The sequence below is a fragment of the Aptenodytes patagonicus genome, chromosome 3 (assembly GCF_965638725.1).
Source record: "Aptenodytes patagonicus chromosome 3, bAptPat1.pri.cur, whole genome shotgun sequence".
Classification (NCBI taxonomy): Eukaryota; Metazoa; Chordata; class Aves; order Sphenisciformes; family Spheniscidae; genus Aptenodytes; species Aptenodytes patagonicus.
In genome coordinates this window covers 106,187,091-106,213,816 of record NC_134951.1, presented here as the reverse complement: position 1 = coordinate 106,213,816, position 26,726 = coordinate 106,187,091, and the positions used below count along the sequence as shown (strand labels likewise).

The 26,726-nt window shown below is 42.5% G+C and overlaps 2 protein-coding genes across 6 annotated transcripts in view; one reads left to right on the top strand and one right to left on the bottom strand.

Moving 5' to 3' along the window:
• Positions 1–1,244: 1,244 nt before the first annotated feature.
• On the top strand, positions 1,245–20,900 carry ANGEL2 (angel homolog 2). Of its 3 annotated transcripts, none has more exons than XM_076334550.1 (9): positions 1,245–1,265; positions 2,896–3,329; positions 5,484–5,737; positions 11,204–11,273; positions 13,039–13,460; positions 14,477–14,603; positions 15,272–15,332; positions 17,287–17,450; positions 20,400–20,900. In XM_076334550.1, exons 2-9 carry the CDS (start codon positions 2,903–2,905, stop codon positions 20,552–20,554), a joined length of 1,680 nt encoding a protein of 559 aa, XP_076190665.1. In that variant the 5' UTR covers positions 1,245–1,265; positions 2,896–2,902; the 3' UTR covers positions 20,555–20,900. The 3 variants fall into 3 exon arrangements, with proteins under 3 accessions (XP_076190665.1, XP_076190663.1, XP_076190664.1); XM_076334548.1 differs by lacking the exon at positions 1,245–1,265 and adding an exon at positions 1,294–1,403; XM_076334549.1 differs by lacking the exon at positions 1,245–1,265 and adding an exon at positions 1,947–1,970.
• Positions 20,901–23,125: 2,225 nt separating this feature from the next.
• VASH2 (vasohibin 2) overlaps positions 23,126–26,726 on the bottom strand; it is a 36,409-nt gene continuing 32,808 nt past the window's right edge. For all 3 annotated transcript variants that reach the window (XM_076334546.1, XM_076334545.1, XM_076334547.1), the window contains one exon: positions 23,126–25,617. In XM_076334546.1, coding sequence (XP_076190661.1) covers positions 25,548–25,617 — 70 coding nt within the window. In that variant the 3' untranslated portion in view covers positions 23,126–25,547. The remainder of the gene's footprint in view (positions 25,618–26,726) is intronic.

Here is a 26,726-nt window from a genome sequence, read left to right as displayed (position 1 = left end):
TGCAGGTCAAAATACAGAAAATAACTGCATTCCATGGGAAGATTCCCTCTGCTCCTAAAAATAACAGCAGTTGTTGTTGCTATAGCTATGGCTTACTGTCTTCTATCTTAGAAATATATCTAATATGTAAGAATACTTCAAAAATGTGGAAAAGAACAAATTACCAAAGTAACGTAGATCTGGAAAATATAGTTGGGAGATCTTTTACTAACCACATATTATGGAGCTAGTAGCTTTGCTCACTTATTACGTTGTGAAGAAACTAACAGAAAATGGATGGGTATTTTTACCTTTTGCCAGTAACTTTTGTCCAAGAAGTGGAAAACCCGAAGTGGATTTGACACATTGCCTGAGTAGCACACTCTTAACATAACTACGTTATTCCAGTTTCAGTCTTCCCTACCACTCCTGGGAAAACTTTAAAATTATTGTTAAAGTCACTTTTATGACACAAGTAAAAGGAATGCAGAGAAACAGTATTTTACTTGATTACAGTTTCTGCACAGCATCTGCACTATTCAGCAGATCGTATTTCGTATTCTTTGTACTATGTTTCCTTACAGTAAACAGAGCCAGCATTTACTCTGTCCTCAGAAGACCTCAAGAAAGCGTTTTAACTGCTTATTCAAGCAGCATGGACACAGAGAGGATTGTTTATGCAGCTGCTAAGTAACGGCAGGTCCATCCGCGGGGCCTGCAGGTCTCCCACCCGTCCCTCAGGCCAGGTCTCCTCAGCCTGCATAGGGGCAATAGCCACTGTGCAAAGCGTTTTCAAGTGCATTTTAACCTGAGAATGTTACAATACTGTGTCAGGTGAGTGGGTTTTGTTTTCCTGCAAACAGTAAACATGGTGCTGCTGCCCTGAAATGGCACCTTGAAACACACAGCAGCTCTTCCTTGAGACCCTTTGACCCTATGGGGACACACGGTAATCCCAGGGAGATGACCACGTATGGAAACTACTGCATTAGCACAGTGTTACATCCATTTAAAAGAATCAAAAGTCTGAAAACAAGCAGCCTACAACCCCCTTTTGCTGCGCTCTGGAGCTGGCGCTGCCCCGGAGCGGCTCCCAGCACCCACACAGGCCGCCTGCAGCCAAGAGGGCTCCCGGGCCGTCACCCCGCCCCACCCCAAGATGGCGGCCTGGCTTCGGCGCCGGCCTCCCGGATCAAATATGGTTCCGGGGCGCGGCGCCGGCCCTTGGACTACAAGTCCCAGGAGCGAGCGGGCGCGGGGCGCGGCGCGGCCGCCGCCCATGCGGGGTAAGCGGCGGGCCGGCAGCGTCGGCGGCGGGCGGAGCTGGCGCTGCCCTGGGATGACCCCCTCTGGGGGCGCCGGGGCTGCGCGGAGCCGATAGCGGGCCCCCCCTGGGCCGGGCCCGCACCCGGGCCCGCCGGGAGGTAAACAGCCGCGCGGGGGTCGGGGTGCCGCTGGGCCTCGGCCGGGCCCGGCGGCCGCCTGGGCGCCGTCGTGCGCGGAGCCGCGGGGCAGCGGCGAGGGGCTGTGCGGCGGCAGCCGGCCCTCCGCCCCCCTCGCGTCCCGGCAGCTGCCCGGCGCCAGCGGAGGCCGAGGCGGCCTGTGCGGGGGCTTCCCGCGGCTGGCGTGACCCCGGCGGCGTTGGAACTGCCCGCTAAAGGGCAGCTCCTCATCCCAGCTGGGGGCGGGGAGCGGCCTGGCCGCTGCCGCGGGAGCAGAGCCCCCAGCCCGGCCGTGGGGTGATTGACAGTCACTTGTTTTAAATACCCGCCATTAGCCAGAGCAGGGCCGCGGCAAACAAAACACAGCGCGGGCTTGGGGTTTTCCTTTGCCGGGTGTAGGTGGTTGCGGGGAAGTACCCGCCCGGGGCTGGGCTTTTAGGAAGGGAGCCTTTCTCAGCGCTTTTCTGTAAAACAGGTGTTTCAGGAGGTCTTCGCAAAGGAGAGGCGCCTCTTCCTTTCGGCTGCACCGTAATGCCGTGGTGCCCTGGGGTGTGTTTTGCTTATGTGTCTGTTGAGGTACTTCTGGTGCATCGTGGTGGAAACTGCTGTTTCAGGACAAGCTGGTTTTGCTGAAAGCTGTATTCAGGTTTATTCGCTAGGCTGAATGGCAGCTAGAAGGTTCTCACTCTAGTTCAACTTCAGGTATACCAAACATTGACGTCTTTTGCTTATGAGCTCAAAGTATGCCTTCTTATTTAAACAATGAGGAAGCTGAGACAGATTGATGTCACTCAGCCTTCCTTCCTGCATTTCGGTTGAGACTCAGATTTTATTTATTTATTTCTGGAAAAAAGGAAAAAAACACCTTATTTTCATGGTATTAATCACTAAGCTGCAGTTTTCCCATCTGGAAAATAACTAAGAATACAAATTTACTCTATAAGCTGGTGCCAGCGATGGCGTGAGAGTTTAGTGCCTCTGTTTCCCTGTCTTGTTGGCATTGTGGTTTGAGCTAAGTCAGTGGCTTTTTAAACAAACTTCTGACGGCTTGAAGGGAAGTGGTTTTCTGATTCCTTTCAAATAGCCTTATAAAGTTAATGCAGCATGCAAAAATGATCTTTTGTAAAGGTTGTTCCACGAGCACTTGAAAGATCTGATAGTTGAATTCAACTAGGCAGAAAATAAATTGTAAATGGTTATTCAGATGGATAGATTTTGGAAATTAAATGGTGTTTGTAAATCTGAAGGGGGAAAAAAGATACAAGATCGCTTTGTGAAGTCCCACTTTGCATATCATCTAGATAAAGGTTTAAATATCTTTTTAGATACGTACAAGGTTTGAATATCTTGTATGTGTTAACTTACAGAGAAAGAATGTCTTGTATAAGTCATGACCAGGATGACTTGCATCTACAGTCTTCTACAGGCAGATGTAGTTGTGTGTAAGTAATGAAACCTGCGCTTTCTTTGGTAGACACTCCATGCTGCCCCGTCACGTGCAGAGGCTGGGCAGAGACTGGATTGCCCACTGGAATGGTTCTCAGATGCTCACCTTGAACAGCCCGGTTTCCAGCTGTATGAGATGGGCCGGACAGTATCCCTGGGCCTCGTTTCCACTTCCTGTTCCAGTTGATTTCTCAGCAAACTGGAGACTGCCTCCATTTTTTGGACCTTGGAGACAATTTCAGAACTCTAATTGGCAGCTTGATAACTTCACGCAAAGTTCTTGCTTTCACCTACCTAACTCCAGTATGAAATCTGAGGGAGAAGAACCATTGACAAAGAAGAGAAGACTCAGTGGCCAGCATGATACTTCAACTCCTGAAGAAGAAACAGACTTCTCTAATCAGCAGGAAGTATTGTGTTTTTCTGTAGCACAGAATGAAGAAAAACATAGCAGCAAGAAAGGTAAAAGATGCTCTTTGCTCATTTTCCTTGTTTATTTGTAGTGCTAAATGCATCTAACAAGCTATAAGTGACACTGCCTGCACCTTTTGAGTTACTGTTTTTGTTGGCACCTCTCTCAAGAAAACATCTGTCTTAAAAATGTTACAGTTTTGTAATGCTGTTTAGTCTGTAAAGTTGTATTTTGTGCTGTCAAACAGTCTGCCAGAACTAGGTTCACTGCGCTTCGTGGTAGAACATGGTCAATTACGCGAGGGATTGCCCAGCTGGGGAGTCCTGAGCCTGGTTCAGACAACTCTTTCACAGGTATCTGTTGCCAGATCAGGTCTGTTAACTTGGAACTCTTCTAAAGCAAAAAAAATCTAGCTAACTTGCTGTAGGGCTGAGCTGGGCTGGCAGTTGTATAGCTTCATTCCTTGTACTGTACCTGAGCTCATAAGCCCTGCTGGACCTGAATTGGCTTCTTTCCGAGCCAGTTTAGTTATCTGTGACCTAGATAACTGAGAATTAATGGACTGAGATTTAACAGTGTTTGCTTCCAGTGTGATTGTGTGGTTTTGTTTTTACAACTGTATTCTGCCACTGGCACGTTAGCAGGTTTTGTGTCAGACCATGACTGGCAGAGCAAACAACAAATGGGCTTATCCAGATAAATACAATAAGAAGTGCAAAGATGTCTATCCAACTCAGTAACTTTCATGAAGCTTGGAAGTGTCTGCTTCAGCTTATTACAGATATAGTCTTCTACAGAGCATCCAAATGTTTTACTGAGTATTGTGGATATTTATAGTGTTGTCTACTGTGAAACAGAAGAGCATAGTCAAAACTGGCCCTCTCTTGCATAAATCACTTCCTTAACAAAATAAACTGGAAGGGCGACAGATACCATCAGCACCCCAAAGGGATTTTTGGACACAAATATCCGTAAGGCTTAGAAACATCGTATCCATCTGCAGGAGCTGAAAGAAGGGAGTTTGCTTTGTGCCTTTATTCTTGAGTCCTCTGTCAACTCCCTTAGCAAGTACATTTTGACATACCTTTATCTCAGAGAGTAGTTAGCATTGTGGTCCTTCCTAGTTGTCTTTTCGTCGCATATTGTAAGGTGACAGTAATTAAAGATACCTGCTGAGGAGCAGTGTGGCCTCTCTCCCACTATAGAAACAGTACTTAAAGCCTTGCTGTATTCATTGCAAATACTAGATAAAGTCCTGAATAATGCAAGCACAGTGATGAAATTTACCACCCAAACAGGGCAGATGCTAACAGCTATACCTGCAGTCTGCCACTAGTTGATAGCACAGATAACTGGACCTTGGCATGCTCTCAGATGAGTTGGGACAAAGCTGAAAGGCATCTTTTTCTCCACTTACAAAACTCAAACATATATATCTGAAAAATAATTGGATGCTTAATGATGGGCAGATATATTCTTATAAACTTTCATATAATGATACTAATAAGTAGTATGAAACTAGGAATGACAGAAAGGCAAAGTAAGCCTTTTCAGAAGTTCTTGGTAATTCTGAGGCTTATTAATTTTTTAATTACTCAACCTCACTGAGGGAAATCAGGTTCATTATCTGTTTTGGGACCCCTGTAATGGACCCTGTTGCAGCTTATGGCTGAGTTTGTCAGACTGTACACAGGCTAGAGGTGAACCCTTTGTTTGATTCCTAACCCTTTTTTAGTCACAGATAGAAAGATCGGCAAGGTGCCCATATGCTGCTCTAAAGGGTGTATCCCAGACTGACATACCCCATCTCCACTGAGGAGGTAGTGGCAGAAGGTAGCGTAAGACTATGTCAACAGACTGGATTTGGCTTACCAGTTTGACTGCCTTTCTACAGGGAGCAGGGTGGTGTAGTCTGACTGCAACGATCTCCTTAGAACAGGCCAGTTTCCTAATTTCAAAGCAGTTTGAAATCCAGGGCATATAACGGTTTTGTGCTGTGTTTTGGGGTTTGTTTTGGTTTTTTACTGGTGCTTATATAAAGTTCATCTTAAACAGAGGGTCTAAGTCACTGCTAATCAAATGAGCTTTTCGAATTGCTTAAGCAATTTGAAAGACAACTAGTTGTCAGTAGAATGATTTTTAAGAGCAGTAAGAAGTCATAGGATGTATTACATAACTTTTTCTGTTTCATGTGCTTTTAACAGGAACCGTCAAAAGGCACTGGGAATATTTCTGTCAGCACAGTAGAACAATGAAAATCTTTGAAAATAAAGAAACTGACCAAAGCAATACAGAAAGTGAGGCAAAATTTGATTTTACAGTCATGTCCTACAATATCCTCTCACAGAATTTGTTAGAAGATAACTCCCACCTGTACAAACACTGCAGGCAACGATTGTTAATCTGGACATACAGATTTCCCAACATTCTACAAGAAATCAAACAGCTGGATGCAGATGTGAGTAGAAAATGAGCATGTGGATATTTCTTAAGAACTGATAAACTGGAGCAGCAAATTCTTGCTGTTCTTTATTTTGATAAGTGGGCTGTCTAGTGAATCCAACTGAGCTTTTAGTTATGTCATGCTTAACAGTAGTTTTGATTTATGCTTATGCAATGAGTGTATTCTGTGCAATCTGAATTTACAGCAAAGGCAAACTCTACAGTACATATCACTCGTAGTTGCCTTTTTTTGTCCATAACTTCCTGGAACGGTCTTTTGACATGACTGATGTTCTGCTGATACTCTGCAATTTTTTTATAATTCCAAAACCTTCTTTCTTCACATAAATCTTTCTTAGTCTGTACCTAGAGCACACCAGTTAAGAGTGCTGTAAATAAGGTGTTGAACATAAGAACAGCTATACTTGCATAGGCCGAAGGTCCACCTAGTCTAGTGTCATGTTTGTAACAGTAGCTAATGATAAATGCCTAGAGTAGGAGAACAGCGCACCTCTCTCCAGGATAGTCTCAGCTTCTGGGACTGTACAGTTTAGGAAGCTCTGGAGCTGGAGGCTTTCTCTTTAATTGTGCCATAAGTTATTTAGTGCAAAGGACGTGCAAGACTGAATAGTTGATCATAATTCACAAACACTTAATCTTGCATGCCAGGCTTTTGTGGAGGAAAAATTGTATGTGTGCACGCAGGAGGGTCAAATTCAGGCAACCTCCAGGACCAGCATTTTCTAACTTCAGGTGTGTGACTTTGACTTCATATTTGTTTAGGTAGTAGTTACATCAAGTGTCTGTAGAATCATAGAATAGAATCATAGAATCATTGAGGTTGGAAAAGACCTCTAAGATCAGAGAGTCCAACCGTCAACCCAACACCACCATGCCCACTAAACCATGTCCCTAAGCGCCTCATCTACACGTCTTTTAAATACCTCCAGGGATGGGGACTCCACCACTTCCCTGGGCAGCCTCTTCCAATGTTTAACCACTCTTTCAGTAAAGAAATTTTTCCTCATGTCCAATCTAAACCTCCCCTGCCGCAACTTGAGGCCATTTCCTCTCGTCCTATCGCTAGTTACTTGGGAGAAGAGACCGACACCCACCTCGCTACAACCTCCTTTCAGGTAGTTGTAGAGAGCGATGAGGTCTCCCCTCAGCCTCCTTTTCTCCAGGCTGAACAGTCCCAGTTCCCTCAGCCGCTCCTCATAAGACTTGTTCTCCAGACCCCTCACCAGCCTCGTTGCCCTTCTCTGGACACGCTCCAGCACCTCAACGTCCTTCTTGTAATGAGGGGCCCAAAACTGAACACAGTATTCGAGGTGCGGCCTCACCAGTGCCGAGTACAGGGGCACCATCACTTCCCTACTCCTGCTGGCCACACTATTTCTGATACAGGCCAGGATGCCATTGGCCTTCTTGGCCGCCTGGGCACACTGCCAGCTCATGTTCAGCCGGCTGTTGACCAACACCCCCAGGTCCTTCTCTGCTGGGCAGCTTTCCAGCCACTCTTCCCCAAGCCTGTAGCGCTGCATGGGGTTGTTGTGGCCGAAGTGCAGGACCCGGCACTTGGCCTTGTTGAACCTCATACAGTTGGCCTGGGCCCATCGATCCAGCCTCTCTGTCCAGGTCCCTCTGCAGAGCCTTCCTACCCTCGAGCAGATCAACACTCCCACCCAGCTTGGTGTCGTCTGCAAACTTACTGAGGGTGCACTCAATCCCCTCATCCAGATCATCGATAAAGATATTAAACAAGACCAGTCCCAAAACTGAGCCCTGGGGAATGCTGCTTGTGACCGGCCGCCAACTGGATGTAACTCCATTCACCACAACTCTCTGGGCCCGGCCGTCCAGCCAGTTTTTGACCCAGCGCAGAGTCCACCTGTCTAAGCCGTGAGTCGCCAGCTTCTCTAGGAGAATGCTGTGGGAGACAGTGTCAAAGGCCTTGCTGAAGTCCAGGTAGACCACATCCACAGCCTTTCCCTCATCCACTAGGCGGGTCACCTGGTTATAGAAGGAGATCAGGTTGGTCAAGCAGGACCTGCCTTTCATGAATCCGTGCTGGCTAGGCCGGATCCCCTGGTTGTCCCGCTCATGCCTTGTGAGCGCCCTCAAGATGAACCGCTCCATAATCTTCCCCGGCACCGAGGTCAGGCTGACAGGCCTGTAGTTCCCCGGATCCTCCTTCCGGCCCTTCTTGTGGATGGGCGTCACATTGGCAAGCCTCCAGTCATCTGGGACCTCCCCCGTTAACCAGGACTGCTGATAAATGATGGAGAGCGGCTTGGCGAGCACCTCCGCCAGCTCCCTCAGCACTCTTGGGTGGATCCCATCCGGCCCCATAGACTTGTGAGCATCCAGGTGGTGTAGCAGGTCATTGACTGCTTCCTCTTGGATTACGGGGGGTTCATCCTGCTCGCCGTCCCCGTCTTCCAGCTCAGGGGGCCGAGTACCCTGAGGATAACTGGTCTGCCTGTTAAAGACTGAGGCAAAGAAGGCATTGAGTACCTCAGCCTTTTCCTCATCCTCGGTGACAATGTTCCCCCTTGCATCCAATAAAGGATGGAGATTCTCCTTGGCTCTCTTCTTGTCATTAATATATTTGTAAAAACTTTTTTTGTTGTCTTTAATGACAGCGGCCAGATTGTGTTCTAGCTGGGCTTTTGCCTTTCTCATTTCTTCTCTGCACGACCTAACGAGATCCCTGTACTCTTCTTGAGTCGCCTGCCCCTTCTTCCACAAGCGGTAAACTCTCCTTTTTTTCCTGAGTCCCAGCAAGAGCTCCCCGTTCAGCCAGGCCGGTCGTCTTCCCCGCCCATTCTTCTTACGGCGTACAGGGACAGCCTGCTCCTGCGCCTTTAAGACTTCCTTCTTGAAGATCGTCCAGCCTTCCTGGACCCCTTTGCCCTTCAGGACCGTCTCCCACGGGACTCTCTCAACCAATGTCCTGAACAGGCCAAAGTCCGCCCTCCAGAAGTCCATGGTTGTGGTTTTGCTGCCCCCCCTCCTTACTTCACCAAGAAGCGAGAATTCTATCATTTCATGGTTGCTAAGCCCAAGACGGCCTCCAACCACCACATCTCCCACCAGTCCTTCTCTGTTTGTAAACAGCAGGTCGAGCGAGGCACCTCCCCTGGTAGGCTCACTTACCAGCTGTGTCAGGAAGTTGTCTTCCACACACTCCAGGAACCTCCTAGACTGCTTCCTCTCTGCCGTGTTGTATTTCCAGCAGACGTCCGGGAAGTTGAAGTCCCCCACGAGAACAAGGGCTAGCGATTGAGAGACTTCTGCCAGCCGCTTATAGAACGCTTCATCCGCCCCTTCATCCTGGTTGGGTGGTCTATAACAGACTCCCAGCAGGATATCTGCCTCATTGGCCTTCCCCCTCATCCTTACCCATAAACACTCAACCGTATCATCATCACAATCGTTGAGCTCTATACAATCAAAACACTCCCTAACATACAGGGCCACCCCACCGTCCCTCCTTCCTCGCCTGTCCCTTCTGAAGAGTCTATAGCCATCCATTGCAGCACTCCAGTCATGAGAGTCACCCCACCATGTTTCTGTGATGGCGACTAAGTCATATCTCTCTTGCTGCACAATGGCTTCCAGCTCCTCCTGCTTGCCGCCCATGATGCGTGCATTGGTGTATATGCACTTGAGCTGGGCTATCGATTTCGCCCCCGGCATCGCCACGCCACCTCTAGGCTCGTCTCTAGTGAGCCTGGTTTTATCCCCTTCCCCCTTCACTGTATACTCAGTGAATCAAAAGTCCCTTTCTAAAATCTGGCTGCTAATCCTTCAGAGCCATTTGTTAGACCAGGTAATGGAGAACTCAATCATGTCTGAATCCTTTGTTTGGAAGGCAGACTCAAATGTTTTACTTTTTTGATTGTATGAGGACTGGGGTGATGAGACTGTTGTGTGGATCTCCATTTTCTTGAGATTAATGTTCAAGGTTGAGACGAAGATGCAGGTGTTAGTAGCATTCATGTGAGACTGATCCAAAAGTATTCCTCTCAGGTGTTCATTTCTGTCTTCACCTGGTTCTCTGCACCATTTGACTTGTGAACAAGCTTGCTGTTCTTTACTGAGATATAACTCTGAACTTCTGTTTATATTGGAGTCTGAAAAAATACCTTACTGTGTTCTTGGTTGGTTGTGGAGTTTTTTGTTTGTTTCTGAGGACACTTATCACTTACTGTTAATCTTAATCAGGAAGTCAAGTCAGTAAACTTTTTGCTTCAGTCATTGTTCAGGCCACTAAAAGTTTGGTGATAGAATCCAACCTGTTCATGTCAGAAAACAGTATTGAAAAAATCAAAGTACTTGTATTGGGGAAGCCACAGGAAAAACTGTCTTGTACCATTTGAAAAATGCAGTTATGTTACTACGTAGCTAGGAAGCTGGAGATTAAAGTCCCCTTCAAGCTCTTCCTTTCTTCCTTCCTCATAAATTTATACATTATGTATGTATGTATTTTTACAGTGAGATACATTAATGGGCTTTCTGGAAGGATCATTGGGCAGAGGGACTCTGGTGAAGATCTGCCTGGTGCTATTAGTAGTAACAGACGGTTCTCCAGCACGGAAGGGCTGGACACAAAGCCAGCCCCTCTAGCAAAGAGCAGTTCAGTTCAGGGTACTTGGTGAGGTCTGCAGAGACACACAACGCAGCATGGGGGTAAAGAGGTAATGCCTTGTATTGCATGCATTGAGTCATGAGGAGCAGCTGCTCACAGACCCAAGTAGATGCAGGTGCCCTCTTGTGCAGAGGAAGTTCTTGCTAAAGGACATAGACTTTTTACTGATTCATTGTTTTGAACTGTAACCTTAAAGTGAGGCAGAGATTTTAGAATATTGCTTGAGATTTGGTTCTCCTTTGAGACCTTGAATAAGCTCGTGTCAGCTGGGTAAGTAAAGTCTGTTGCTGCAGTTCAGCAGGCAGTGCTAACTCATTACCCTTCAGGAACTCAGTCCTTTGTCAGAGTCCCAGGGTGTTTGTAAATCTGTGTGTTACTGCAGTGTGCAGGGAGAAGGCCCCAAGATGCTCAGAACTCTCTTAATGGAGTATTTTGAGGTTGTCTTTTGTTCGGGTTGTCATAATATGGAAACCTGTTGTCCACGCTGTAGTTAATGAAAAGTGTGCCCTTGGCCTCTTCATCCCACTGCTCTGGCATTTAGCCCTCTCCTAAACTGCTGAAAATGTATTAGCAGGTCACTATTTTGATTAAATTTAATTTCACATCTGAAAATGTATGTCTGTCTGAGAAAGGGTGGGAGGAATTGCGGCCCTCTTCACAATCTTAAGGAGCATTTTCTATAGGAGAGTGAATCCTTTTGTAGGATTATGGAGGCAAAAAGCCTCTGAATTATTATTTTTTTTAATACCTATACAGACTGTCCCACAGAGATATGGTAATATTTTGATGTACTTACTAATATCTTTTAATTGTAAACTTTTGCCTTAGGTACTCTGTTTACAAGAAGTCCAAGAAGACCACTATAGAACAGAGATCAAGTCAAGTTTGGAATCCCTGGGTATGATGAAACTCTTACGACCAATACATTGTCTTCTCCCCCACCCCAGTACTATTTTCCTCAGAAAAACCTCTCTTAGATTATAGAATCAATCTCCTGCCATCACATGCAACAATGTTGTATACCCCGTTTTATAAACTCATCAAGTGCTTTCTTGAAACTACATTAGTGTTTTCTACCGGTATTCCTGTTGGATAGCTTTTCTAGGGTATGGGGTTTTTCTGGCTTGAAACCTTCCAAATATCAGCACTAAATTTTATCCACAGTCTGTTTATATTCATTAGTTTTTATACTAGTACTGTCAGTCAGCCTAAATAGCACTGTCTTAGCACTCTCCCATGTGAATTTATGGTAAGGAACATGCTGCTAGGGGTGTGATTCCATGGTGGTTTAAACTGATCTAAATATCTTGTGCTCTACACCTCCTTCCAGCCCCAGGGCCCCACTCTCTTCCTGGCACTGGTATTTGTCTGATGCCAGGAGGAGCCAGTTCAAGGAGCAGCACTGGACTGATACTTTTTTCTTTCTTGGTTAGTTGGTGATAGTCTAGCTCCCAGAATTGAGTGTTTGTAAAGAAAGTAGAGTAACGGCAGTACTGATTTAAATCCACTTGAAATGTGAAACAACACTAAGTCCAGGCTCGTGTGGGCAGCTGAGCTTCCTGCTGCTATTCATGAGCATGTGGAGCTCGCTGTAGCTCTTCCTCTTCCCCTCCCTACTCCCAGATGCACGTCCTGTCCCTTCTCCTGGGCTAGTTCTGGCACTCACTAGACCATTACCCTGGTGAAATCCACCAGTCCAGCAGAATGCTATCCAGACTAATTTTATTTTCCTGGACTAGTTTTCTGCTGGCTTACTGAGTTAAGAGTAAGTGGCAGGAGCACATGGCCTGGAGGTGGGAGAGAGGAGTGGGAATCCCCTGTTCCAGCACTGGTGTGAGCTCGGAGGTCAACTCACTCCACTTCATGGGGCTGTGCTTCTTGAATTCATATGGCATGGGCTGGGCAGAGAAGCATTTTAAAATGGCGAAAATTAGATACTGTTTCAAGATCGTTATTTTTTTCTTATATAGGTAAGGTCTCATTAAAATCTGTGTTTCACTTCTGCATAAAATAAAGAACTTGAGAAATTACTGTTTTCAGGTAGACTTGTTTGAACTCCGATACTGTCATTTGATAAATATCTCGGTTTCCCTGTTGAAAGCTTGCCTCTTGCTGCTAACTGGATAATTACATAATTGTGTAAATATGCTTGAGACCTTTGTTCTATGAATCATTTTAGACAGTGATTTATGACTTATAGTGATTATTGCTTTTGATTGGAATGCTTCACTGGTATTATTCGTAAACCACTGTAGTAACATCCAGAAAAAACTTCAATACACAAGTCCACTTTTATGTGACTTGTGGGGTTTTTTTGTTGTTTTATATTGGGTGTTTTTCCACATGAGGATAGAAGAACATGCCTAGTATCTTAAACCATGTAGATGCTTACACATCACAAAAGGTACTAGACCAGGTTTCCTGTAGTATCTAAACTGAAGCTAGATAGGACAAAGTCTCTTGTGTTCACTTTTCTATGTGAACTTTACGTAGTCTTTGGTACTTCAGACTGGGTGTTGACTGCCATGTGAGAAAAGTAGCGTGAGGCTTTTCTAATTTTTTTTTTAAATTATCTCTATTCATACAATGGTATTTTATGTTTTTAATAAAATTATCTCTATTTATACAATGGTATTTTATGTTTTTAATTGCCTTTCTTGCAGGGTATCACTGTGAGTATAAAATGAGGACAGGGAGGAAACCTGATGGCTGTGCTATTTGCTTCAAAACTTCCAAATTTAGCCTGATCTCATCAAACCCCGTGGAATTTTTTCGCCGTGATATTCCACTCTTGGACAGGGACAACGTTGGACTGGTGTTGCTTTTGCAGCCTAGATTTCACTGTAAAACTAATGCTGCAATCTGTATAGCCAATACACATCTGCTGTATAACCCAAGGCGAGGGGACATCAAACTGACCCAACTTGCAATGCTTCTGGCAGAGATTGCTAGTGTTGCCCCTCAGAAGGATGGTACCTTCTGTCCAATTATCATCTGTGGTGACTTCAATTCTGTTCCTGGTTCTCCATTGTACAGATTTATAAAGGAAGGAAAGTTAAATTATGAAGGACTTGCTATAGGGAAGGTAGGCTATGCTTTTCACTTCTCACACACAAAAAAAAAAAAGCTAATGCTGATTAAAGAGACATATTTAACTGAGTGGTGCTACCATGCCATAACTGGGCTTGTGATTATTTCCATTGCAGTACCAATCTTAGTGCCCTTTACGCCGTCTGCAAAGCGAAAGTTACTGTGGAGTTACTAAAATAAGCTTGGGTGTATTAGCTGTGCCTTACAGAATGTTGTATCCGCTTCTAGCATTCTGAAATTAAAAACTTGCAAGAACAATTAATTTGTTGGCAAGGTAGTTATCCACAGGATGATTGTATCACTGTGTTTAAGTGTCCCAGTCTTTAAGTAGGATAAAATAACTACTTAATCAAATACCTACTGTGTGCTCTATGGAAAGATGATTCTTATTTTAGGTAAACTTTGAATTAGAGTGGCTAGAATAATTGTAAAAGCAAAAATGCAATTAGATGCTGAACCTAAACTGTTTCGGGTTAGATGGTTTTTGTTGTAAGCTCTTGTATGTAGCTGTTGGATGTGTCACATGCTATTTAATAGAAAGTAACTGGAGTACATACAATGAGAAAACATGGAAAAAATAGCCCCCACTCGTGTTTGTTGCTGGTGGGTAGTTCTTTCAAGCCTCACTTTGACTTGACTTGACTTGCTCCAAGAAGAATAAGCATAATGAATGTAAAGTAAGCGTCTGCTAGGGAGCTGTATATACTCAGTCCTGTTACGTTGCTAAAAGTGTTCTTGGTAGCCTTGGTAGTCTCTCAGCTTAGTGTCACAAAAACTATCTTGAAAAATTGGGTAGCTGCAAAAAACTTGGTAAGAGTAAACAAAGAGCGTGTACATAAGGGGGGGTGTTATTTTTACAGAGATTTGACAGGCCATTATAAAAGATTTATTCTACGGGACTGGGGTGGGGTTTTTTGCTTAAAACTTTAAACTTTACAAAAAATGTCCACTCATTTCAAATTTTTTTAAATCAGATTTCTGTCTGAAAAAAGCTCATGTTGTCTTTCTTAGGTCTCTGGACAAGAACAATTTCCAAGGGGACAAAGAATCTTATCTATTCCAATTTGGCCAAAAAAATTAGGTATTTCGCAAAACTGTGTATATGAAATAAAACAGCAACAAAAAGAAGAACATGCAGGTCAGTTTCTAGGTTGATGAATTTTGTGGTCCTTTGAAAATACCATTCAGGTAGCACTGAAAAACAGATTATCTGTTCTAGTGGGGGGAAAAACAGCGTGTCTTGAGTTTGCAAAACTTCCTTGTTGGGCTCATTAGAGTGTAAAGTTAGTTGTTCGCATAAGCATTTGCAACTTTGAATCTTTAGAAGACAATAGTTAGAAATTGCCATTCAGGGGCTGGTGCGTAATATTTAAACTACTGTGTGTGCATCATGAAAGACAGTTGTGCTGTGACTGGGGAAAGAGATGGAGGAATGCAGCACATGTATGTAGCATGAACCCACGTTCTACTTCAGTGTTTATGTATTGTGAGCACTTTATGGAACAAGTGGGGAAAAGCGAGTGATTCCTTGCTGAGTATTATTACATCTTTCATCCACCATTTTTTCTTTGACACAAAAAACAATTTTAAATGAATGGGACATCATTTGAAAGAGTCTTTGGAGGGGATCTTACTAATGGAACAGAAGAATTTAATCCAGCTTTGTGAATTGTATCTTGTCTGCTGCAAAAAATAAGTGTACTTAAAGATTTTTTTTTTTTAGCTTTGCTTTTCTGTAGCTCTTCAATATTGGTCTCGCCTACATCCTATTTTTAAATGTAAATTTAATGTATTTTTATTTTGCAGGAGAAAAATTGGAAGCAGCAAAACTGGACAACACTCAGGAGATTGTAATAGCATCTGAAAAGTATGTGTTGGGGGAAAAATGGAAGCCCTTGACTGGTTCCTAGTTTTGGGGGGTTGTTTTGGTTTTTAGACCAAACTTGTATCTGATTCCAGATGTGGATACAAGATGCTCACCCCACCCAGTCTGCCCATCTGGCAAGAAGTCATCTTCCATTTAAACATGAAAAGGCTCATCAGACAGCAAAAGACTAGAACTGGAAATAATCAAGAGTGTGTGTTCTTGCGGGAACTTGCAGATACTATTTCAGAATGCAGAGGCGAGGTGTCAGTGCTGTTTAGAGGGTACTTTTTGTCTGCTTATTAAAAGAATGCTTTTGGCATTTTTTGTCACTTCTTGACATAAACAGGACATTTTGCTGTGTAGTGGTATCGTAGGAAAGCTGTGAACTTCAGTCCAGTTGCAGAAACCATGTTTTTAAGAGGGGGGCGGGGGGGGAAATCAACAAAAAAACCCCAGTGTTGGCCAGCTGCTTAAGTGTTGGCAATTCTCTCTCTTCACTGTTTTTGAGATACTGGTTTATGGATGCTAACAAAATCCTATAATACAATGTGAAATTGGGATGAAGGAGGGAAAGGAACTGGAAAGATCATAAAATCTTCCTTGTCAAGAGTTCTGTGGGAGAATTTAAGTTCTTTGAGTCCCAGAAACTTGGAGTATTATGGATTTGGTAGTACAGCTCTTACTCAGATCAAAACATTTGCTTGTTAAACTGAAGGAGGAAGCCACCATTAGACTGCTGAGAAGGAAAATGTAACTGCTTTTTGAAAAGAAGAATATATTTGCATTTACCAAACTGGTAAAGGCATATAAAGTAAGGCATAAAAGGAGGAAATTGCCCCAACTGTATGTGTGATGTCAGGCTCCAAGTCAGCCATTTCTTATCAGAAATGAGATCTTGGTATCACTGCAGATAGTTATATTAAAACACTTGGTGATTCTTAGTGATCAAAAAGCTAAGTAATGGCATTTCTGAGAAAAGAAGTAGATAACAAGACAGGAAGCACTACTGTGCTGTGTAAATCCATAGTGTGCCATGTGTTGAACACGACTTGCGGGGGTTTTTGCCTCATCTTAAAAAGGATGTCATGTAACAAGAGCAGAAATTACTACACTTCTGTATTGTAACAACTGGCATGTTTGTCAGTCTTCTCTAAATCAGGAGCTGACATGCTGATTTTTTTTTTTTTTTTTAAATTGCTTGGGTTTTAACCAGAACACACCGCAGCTCAGGTTTAACATGCAGCCGTGCAAGGTGAGGCAGGTACAGCTGAGGGATGGATGACTTGCAGAGCTGGTGGGAGCAAATGGCTGGGAGGGAGAGAGGAGTTCTTTTGCTGCAAGGTGCAGTTTTGCAGTTTGCTTTCAAGATTGAAAAAACAGGTGAGACAAGATGGGCTGAACTGAAGAGGAACAGACTGACAGATGATGGGGAGAGACAAAATGGGAGCCTGAGTGGAGGAAAGAAGATTAGGCGTAGCCTAACTTGAAAACACTTGATAGCTTTAGTTTAGGGGAGGAAAAAAACCCTAAAAATCTTAATTTCACTATATGCTGAAGGGCCTGGTTAGATGAGTTCATAGTTTGTTGCTTTCATATAAGCTGCTCTTATGGACACTTCTACCCCTGTGTCAGGGAGAGATTGCTGAATGAGGACATGAAATCTTACAAAGTGTAGATGGAGGTGAAAGCTATGTATATTTGAAGTCAGTTAAGCCAGTTTTGATAGGCTCTTAGGTATCTGCCTTTTACTTGAAAAAGCTGCCTGCATTTTGCCTTCAGAGGTTTAGGCCACTAACACAAAAGGCTGTGGGATTGATTGCATGAGAGAAATGCTAGTTTACATATCCAAATAACTCATTTTGTTTGTAACGAGGAACTATTTGGTATTTCTTCATTGTTTATTCTTTCTCGGAAAGACAAGAAAATAAAATTATTTTCTGTGATTCCTGTTTAGGTTGTCTTCAAAATTGCAGCACCATTTTAAATTGTCTTCAGTCTATTCTCATTACTTTCCTGAAACTGGGATACCAGAAGTAACGACTTGTCACTCCCGAAGTGCTGTCACTGTGGATTATATTTTCTATTCTGCAGCAAACGATGATACTGCTGCCCAGCCAGGTAAAGAAACCAGCTTTTAAGTATTTTTCACAACTGCGAAATGGGAATGTTCGGATGCTGTTCTGAGGGAAATGTAGTGATAATTTAATCCACATGAAGTACCTCAGAGGTTCGTGGTGGTGCTTTGAATGTCAGCTGTTATCTGGGAAACACGGCTGGCCTTGTCGACTCACCACAGTTGGACTTGTAGTGCCACACAGGGCAAACTTTTTCACCTAACTGAACATTCCTGTAGTTGCCATCTCAGCATGGAGACAAGAGCTGAGGCGACAGAAAAGCAGCAATGTAAGTAGCACCCGAGAAATAACTGCTATCAGTAACTCATGCAGGACCTTAGTGGCCGGACCTACAACAAAGCAGTATTTCCAATCATCTGATCAACAAAATGGTGAACGGCAATTTATGATGTGCATTAAAACTGATAAATGAACTGTTTCTTAGAAAGTGACTTTTTAGATAGTCTTGATGTAATGTCTGTCAAGTAAATGACCTCTGTGGCCTTTGCGCTTAGAGCAGCCACTTGCACATGCCCAGTTGTCACTCTCTTGATTGCAGTTGCAGTTAAAACTCACCAGATGGTGCAAGAAAGACATGGTACTTCTGCGGGTGTATTTCTTGATGGTAACACAGTGCTATCCCTTGCTGCATTTGTGCCCTTACCATGGATATGTCTGAGCAGCGTGCTTTCCATGTCATCATTAGTTCTGTGTTTTATGCCATCGTCAAAGGTCTTTGCACTGTGCTGTACAATCAGATAAATGGCTCTGCAGAACTCGGAACAAAGAAACCCGGATTCCACTCCTGCTCCCACTGTAGATTGCAACTGATTTTTATAAATTAACATTGTTTTCAGTGTGTGAAATGAAAATATCACCTTTATCTCTCATACCTTGAGACTAGATTGTTAAAATTCATTGAGTCAATGCACAAAAGTCTCATTTGTCATAACATGCGTAGTAAATGCTATCTTAGCGTAAAATATCAAATACAAAAGCTTCACAGTACAGAAATAAAAGCTTTGACTGAAAAACTAGGATATGAGAAGTATCTAAATGACTTTGGAATGCTGTGTGATTTAAGAGTGCTGTGTGATTTCAGAGTGCATCCCTGTGCAAAATTTAATGGTAATTCACCTGCTTATATATTTTGTTGCACCATCATTGCCCCAGCAGAGCTATAGCACTTTTTTCTTTCTGCACTTGTTTTTCAAATAGATTCTTCACCCCACATCAGAGTACAGAATGAGACCAAACTTGAATTCTCCAAGTAGTTTAAGCTGGTGTAGTTTTTATTCATTAGTTTCTAGAAACTAAGTAATAGTCTGGATTTTCAGTTTTCTGATGACCTGTGCCTCGGCATTAAAAGTTGTCAAAGTCTGAACAAGTGAGTATTAAATGTGGTCTAGGCTGACTGATGGCTTTTTTCCATTTAAAGGGGTTTTTTTGAAAGTTTTTATGCTTTAGTCTGTGTTATGCTTGGCCAAGTATTTGGTTTGGTATTCAGGATTTGCTGTGAAAGCAGGGTTCAGTATCTGCTCGAGTCCTGCAGGACTCAATTTTGCTGGTTCCAGAGTCCTCTGAGCTGACATTAATCACTGCATGCAGACCAAGCTCTCTGTAGCAACAAACTGCTCCTTTGTAGACATGCAGGTGCTGTGCCAAATGATAAATTTGGCTCAAGAGCTGGGTGGACGTGTGCTCTAGAGCTACCGAGACATCTCTGCAGTAAAAAAGCTCTTCTTCAGAGCAGCAGTAAACAGCTGCTCGGTTGTTAGAGAACTAGAAAGCTGGCAGATGGCAAAGGAGTGAAGCTGTTGAACTATCTGAGGAGTTTAACAGTTGCTGGATAATCCTTTAAAATACGCCTACTGGTAAGCCAGTACCAGGTTCAGCCAGGAAGTTCTGAAGTTGCTGATCACTTTCATACAGAAAATACTTTTATCAAAGTTACAGCTGCTGTTTGTGCTGGTCCTGAAAGCACTCAACCTGCTCAGAATCATCTCTCTGCTCTAAAAGCAGTAGCTAGGGTTGCTGAGTAGGCATCTCACACAAGTAGGTAGCTCAAGAAGTCTACAAGTTTGACACATCGTGGAAGGATCATGTTCTCAATGGAATTTCTTTACTTGAGTTGCAAAAAGCTTGTTACTTTTTGATGATGATGGTTTTCTGGGTTTTTTTTTTTGTTAATGAGGACACAAATATTTTAAGTATAGTGTAATAATAAGGTGTAATAATAGCAAGGCTGTGAGTCATCTTCCCCTCTTCCATGAGCAATGTGGTGTTTCATGTGTGTGGTGGGGGATTTTTTTGTGGTGTTTTTGTATGTTTGGGGTTTTTTTAGTGGTTGGTTTTGTTTCCTTTTTTGGCAATTATAGGAATAGGTAGCAGGAAATAATGGAGGAAGATCCCTTTCTTATGATGAACAGTTAGGAAGAGAAATGCCAGAAGGCTGTCACGCTTATGAGCAAGAGTTCCTGTATGACTTGCCTGCTGGAGAACTGTGTGCTTGAGGATCCAGAAATAAAACGTTATGTGAAAGAGTAACTCTCAAAAGATGCTTAGTTTTGCAAGTGTCAGCTCTGTTTAGCAATGCTGTTGTGCTAGAGTAGAAGACTGGATTGTGTGAGGCTTTTTCAGGGGAGTTAATATGAACAAATAAATCCCTTTCCCCTTCTACCTCAATTTATCCCTCCACAAAATGGAGGGGTAGTGTCTTTCTGCGTACTTTGAGCTCTACTGATTATAAGTTCTACTGTGAGAGTAACAGTAAACAAAAAGAATTTCTGAACTACTTTATCGGTGATTTTTGCATGGAACAATGATGACTTCAGATTATTTCTGCCATCCTGTTTTCCTCCTTCTGCGTATGTATGAATGTGTGATTTTTTTTTTTTTTTTTTTTTTAGCCCACACTGATTAACATTTCCACTTTTTTTTTTTTTTAAACCAGGAGCAGAGGATTCTTTTCATGGAGGTCTGAAACTTCTTGGCAGGCTGGCACTTCTAACAGAGAAAGATCTTTGGACTGTTAATGGTCTTCCCAATGAAAATAACTCTTCTGACCACCTGCCACTGCTAGCAGAGTTCAGGCTTATTGAACGGTAATATCCAAAGGACTTTTTGTGTAGGTAAAGTTACCTTCACCTTCTCTCTTCATGTGATTATTATTTTTTTTTTAAAGGTTAATTCAAGCACTGCTGGTCCGGTTTAAATAAGTTTGCATGCATGCTGATTTGTTAGTGTTGTGTAAAGTAGACTTTTTAAAGAGACTTTTTTTTAAAATGTTTAAACTACTTTATGAGGTCTTTAAGGAAAAAAGAAAAGATTTTACATTAGCTTCCTCTTTGATAATGGAAAAAATCTGTGCCAGTCTCAAAATGGCATTTTTCATGGAGATGCTGTAAATGGTTTTTTATTGTAAATCATAGTAAAACTGATTATTCTCTGAGAACTGTGTGCTTCTTCAAGTAAAGGGGAGAGCGTTTGTGTGCATGCCACGCTATATAATGAGCTGAAAGTAACATTTTACTACAAAGTTGCTCTGTTAGACGCTTCTATCTAAATACTTCCACAAAGGAATTTCCACCGTTACCTAGAGTGTAGTCAGTGCAGAGGCTGCAAGATTAGACTTCCAAAGGAAGACGACAGCTTTGCAGTAAGGCAAATACTTCTGTTCTAAAAAGTTACTTCTTTAACTTCTAAAAGATTAAATATAGGTAGCATTCACTGAAATCTTTTTAAAAGTATCTGAAATAAAACCAAATTTAATGAGCATGAAAACTTATAGGAAACTTAATTGATCTACTATAGGGGAAAAAAAAATGAGTCCTTGACATCTTGAGGCTTCATATATATTGAACAACTGGCGGAAGTTTTTTTTCCATTTAGTTATTAAAAATGTCAAGTTGTATATTGAAATGACAGATCCTGAGGTATTAAATGATCAAGATTTTATATTTACTCTCATAATGCACTGATAAGCATTCTGTGCAAAATATGATTTACATAATAAAAAAACCAAAGACTGCCTGGATAGGAAACCTGCAGGGAGCCAGCGGGGGCTGGAAACAAGTCTTGTAACTTGGTGAAGCTACATATGGGTACATAATGTAAAACTGACTTAAAAGTAACACTTAGAGAGAGAACTGTCTTTCAGTGTAGTGCTGGAAAGCCTGCACCCATGTTTCTGAAATCATATTCAGATGCATTTGTCTCCCAGAAACACTTGTTTGTTCTTCTCTAACCTAATTTTTGGAATTTTCATCTGGGTTTCCTTTTTCTGACTGCAGAATTACAACTGTGATTACTTTGTGCTTTGAGAATAATGCAGGAAGTACAGTGGTAGTAATCGCAAAACCAATCAAACTGAAAAAGTACTTCGGTGTTATGTTGAAAAATACAACTACCTACCAAAACATTCAGCTTACTTGGAATTTGGAAGTGGACTATTTTTCTCCTAAGTAATTGTGACTGAGGAGCTTTCCTCTACTACTTGTTAACAGTCAAGTCAATGCTGTGGATGACTACCTATTCAATACTGGACTCTATTCAGCTACTTACAATCAGACATTCTCAAAGCTGGAGCTGATTGATAGATGCAAACATACTTAACCAGCTGCAACAAATTTCTGGTAGATACTGGTTACAGCTAAAACCAGTGTTCAGCTGTAGCAACCTGTGTAGCCTGTGTTAAGAGCGAGGCGGTTTGCTAGCCTGGAGGACTGCGTGTTGTCTCCACTGCAGAGAGAAATGTGAGATCCTAATGGCGCTGCTCAAGAGCACTGCTGGGCAAAAAAGGCTGCTGAACAGGGGAAGGTGGGTAAGAAAGAGAGAAGTTCTGCTGTTTAGAATAAACCTTAACTTGAGCAGCACTTCTCAGGCTTGTCTAAAGCCTCATCTCCTCCAAAGTAGAGGTTTCACATCGGTTCCATTCTCTTTTATACAGAGCAGCACTTACTTAGGCCAGGCCAAACACCTAGTTATTTACAATGCTGGTTTGAATCTTAAGTTTTATGCTAATTTGAAAGCAAATGCTTTGGACTTGCTGATCAATGGTTTCCATATTTGGCTTGTATTCAGATACTGTGTTGCTGTGACATTTTAAAATGGCCAAATTCCTCAAGGTAGTAAAGATGGCCTTCTGAAAAACATACCCCACTTCCCTAGTAACCACATGAAACCATTAAGGCAATAAGACATATTTTTTTCTACTTCATTAGTGTATGTTATTATTAAAGGACTACATTAATTTGCTTTCCTTGACAAAAGGGGAAACTGTCACCTCAAGTGTCTTTCCCCATTTTGATGACGATAACATGGGGAAAGGGCCAAGGTACTACTGAAAGAAAAAAGCAGAAGCTGCTTGACGTGATGCAGTCATCAGTGCTGCTAGTGCAGAGGTGTTTATTGTTCCATAACTGCATTCTGATTGTGTTTCAGTCTTTCTTTGTATAACACATTAATGGTTAGCTATAGGGTGGGTTTAAGGCCTGTATGTTCAGTGATTTCTTTGTAGAATAGTAAATGAGGTAAGTATTTAACAATCTTAAAAAAAAAAAAGTCTGCTTTAGTTCATTGCCATTTGTCCTATCTTGATTTTTAGAAACAACTTAGATCTTTTCTGAAATAGAAACCTGGACAGGACATAAAAATAACCCTAAGTCATTAAAAAAAAAGACTACCATGATATTTTATTGACGTTTCATGCTGTGCATAAACATACAAGTGATTAAAAAAAACCCAAAAAGTCATGCATGTTTTCTACACTATTTGACCACTTTGCAGTAAGTTAGAAAAACAGCCACTAGAACCACACTTAAGACAAATGCCATCATAAGCAAGTTTCAAGAGAGTATTTCAGCTGAACTTCAAAACAAAACCAAAAGCAATTTGTCACATACCTCTACAGCATTGAAAAGTTTCAGTATAAGTTAGATGTTAAGAGAAAATAACTCAAGTTGTGCTGGACAATGGTAAAAACTACGTACCAACCACCATTACTTGAGCTGAAGTAAACCATGGTTTCATAGAAGAAAACTTGTAACATATCAGATAACCTTGTGCTCTAGGATACAGCTGATGAAAGTAAGTTTTTCACATCATGAGAAATCTAAGGGATACATGAAAAAATTGTTTGATTCTTCACAAGACACTGAGCAGCACAAAGTTTAAAACTGAAACTCTGCAGCTGATGTCAAATTACACAAGAATTTCCACCAAAAGAGTATTTCCCTCTCCAATTTCACTCCTGAACCAAAAAAATTCCTATTGTGAACACAGGAGTGGAAAAGTTTGCAGAAAGAGGGATGGGAAAGGCCTCCCTGTAATTGATATGGCAATCTTTCTTTTATAAAGAAGTATACTATGTTTGAAAAGTCTTCTTTCTAGATCTTCTGAAGTCTCATTAGTAGAAAGCCTTTTACTGTTGGGAGAAGGTTGCTGGGTCTCGGTGTTGTCTTCCTGTCCTAGGTAGGTGAGATTCATTGACTTTTTTTGAGCAATGAGGTCTGTGTACAAGCAATCGTCTCCTTCTGTATTCATTCAATTGCTGGCTGATATAAGCGCTCTAGGAGCTTAAATCATTCAATTTGATTAAGCAGCATTGTCAACTGCGTTACAATGTCCTGTCTTCATCGAGATCCCAAAAAAGTAAGTGCGTGCCCAGGAGGGGAGGTACACAAGGCCCATGGCAGTATCATCTATAAGCACAGCACAAAGGGTAGAGGCTGGACTTGTACAATAATCCAGTTTCTTTTTAGGCACCTAATGAAATATTTTCAGGAATGCAGCACTCGAATGCTTCCAGAGAACTTCACTAATGCGAATGGCAGACCCCAGTGAAAGTCTTACCGCATCACTTGAGAACACTGCTGTCCATCACGGGTCCTTAGCTAAGTCTTAGAACAAAAGGACTGAGTAGGGAGGAAGCAGACAAGCTTGATTTTCAGCTATTTCAGACGTACAATTTAATTTATTGCTGAAGTTGTTCCAGTACAAGCTTCCTTATTCAGGTCTGACTAAGCCCTTGTTACTACAACACATACAGGAAGAACTCCCTACGGCAGCATGGCAGAAGGTTAACTTCAGCCTGCGATGTCTGATCTTAATATAAGATGTCAAGGCATCACCATCTGAGACTGCTCAGCCTTTCGAAGACAAGGTTCAAAGTTACACACAAATGTTGAAAGAAAAGCATATAGACTCAGGTTAGTAATTTGACATTTTTTCCATTATTCCAGGAACGTATACAAGAAACAACCTGACTAGTAGGTAAACAGTTGTCTCTACAAAACAGCAATCTCTACATTTTGTGCTTCAGCAGTATAGTCCAGAAAGACTAAAAGCTTGTGACAAAGTATAAAAAAATTCCAAAAGTTTAAAAAGTCATTATTCATCAATTATCATCATTTAAAAAAAACCCTCATATTTTGCCTAATAAGATGCATATTACTATTACTTAACATCTTTCAGCAACATGCACAAAATAATAATACAGGTGGCAGTAAAACATCCAGTGCTGTTTTAATACTACCAGAAATGCTGGGAAACAGTACAAATTAGTTACAAAACAATAATACTGACAGTTTTGCATATCTGTTAAGTTTAGTGAGGTAATGTTGCTACTTCAAAAACTCACGCCGCTTCTGTTTTTATTGCTGAATTAAGTATTAATACTGAATACGATTTTTTTAAAACTGCACTGCACCCCAGCACATCTTAACACTAAGAATATGATTTCTTAGTTATCCCAATGCTACTACCCAGCACAATGCCCAAATTCAATTAATACTTGTACAGGGAAATTATATTTGAAAACTCTCACACCACTGGAGTCACCTGCTACATCATGGAGGGGAAAAAAATCCTATAGCCTGATAAACATAATTTTAGGTTCTCTTCACTGATGTCTTTTCTATGAATTGAAAGAAAATAAATACTGCCACCAAAAAAAAAAATCCCCCCTTCTATTTCCTAGGTAAAACTTTTATTACAAGAGTCCAAGTTAACAAATAGTCCCATTCCTTTTTCCTTCCAACGGAGTGCGGGTAAAGTGCAGCGGGAAGCACCAGGGAAGCCCTCTGTCCGGCGTATGGCTTTGTTAGATGCGGAGCTGGTAGCCTACCTCGTTGAGCTTAGCCAGGTCTCCTTTCTTGTCCACCACCGCAGGCCTGTGAGCAAAGGAGAGAAGAGGGTGCTGCTCACCAGCAATCCCACACTGCTGTGCAGGAGTGGAGAGAGCAGCTGTCAACTCAGGAACGGTTTACTTCAAAAGAGGACTGACTAGATCTAATTTTCTCATCCTAAGCACAATCCTGTTGAATTTGTCACATGAACTAGTGCGATCGAGCTACTTGTGTGGGTTGCCTCTGAAGCCAAGCGCCAGCCAAGAACAAGTCATCCCATCCTGGGGTCCGTGATCTGAGCCCGGGAGCACCTCTCTCCCCCGACTTGAGAGAGGGCCTAAATGAGTAGCTAAGACTAGACACATCCCACCCATGTTCTACCCCAGAGCAGGACTGGCTTTTAGAATAAAGTGGAAACTGCCAAGAGCAAACAGCCAAGGCCTCTCACACGGTCACAGCACTTTGTCTCTCTGGACCTGCCCTTTCCTCTTGGCTAAGTCTGTGTGAAGGGCTAGAGCCCACCAAATAGAAAACACAAGATGAACTCCCTTCAGTCTCCAGGCTTCTTATATTCTGATACAGTCCAGCCATTCACTTGAGTAATCACACATACACGTATGCTGTTAGGTCATTTAAGTATATCAACAACCTGAACCAAGTGAAACCTTGAGATTGAGCAATCAGTCTCTCCCTATTTAGCAAGCAATGGAAAAGCTCCTGCAACAAAGCTGTCAAACCAAAACACTCCTGGTGATTTATAGTCTATGGCAGTGTCTAATCTGAGAGCTTATTCCAGGCTTTTAGCTATTTTCACATTAAGCCATATGTTTGCTTTTCTAAAGAAAAACATTGTCTAAAATACACGTTTCTCCTAGTAGACTCTACAGCATGTCCACTTCACTGCAAAGACTCAGCTAAAGTCCAAGTAGTACAATGTGAAGCTGGTAATGCCTCTAGTGCCTTCCTACAGCTCCTTAGACCTGGTTTCCAGCTCTTGCACTTACTCTTTGCTCACTGGGTAGCAGATGCGACCCGTGAGTTCGCACACGCAAGGCTGACGCTTACCTCCTCATTGCACGCTGCCTGCCTCTCACTGCCGAAGCTCCTCTGGGCAGCCAGCACGGCCACGGGAGAGGCAGCGCGCAGCAGGCAGG

What these genes read in the sequence shown, in the direction of transcription:
- ANGEL2 (XM_076334550.1), top strand. Translation starts at nt 2,903, where the DNA reads ATGCTGCCCCGTCACGTGCAGAGGCTGGGCAGAGACTGGATTGCCCAC. An exon ending in TCAAACAGCTGGATGCAGAT is followed by an intron (nt 5,738 to 11,203) that starts GTGAGTAGAAAA and finishes CTTTTGCCTTAG; the next exon opens with GTACTCTGTTTACAAGAAGT. An exon ending in TGATACTGCTGCCCAGCCAG is followed by an intron (nt 17,451 to 20,399) that starts GTAAAGAAACCA and finishes TTTTTAAACCAG; the next exon opens with GAGCAGAGGATTCTTTTCAT.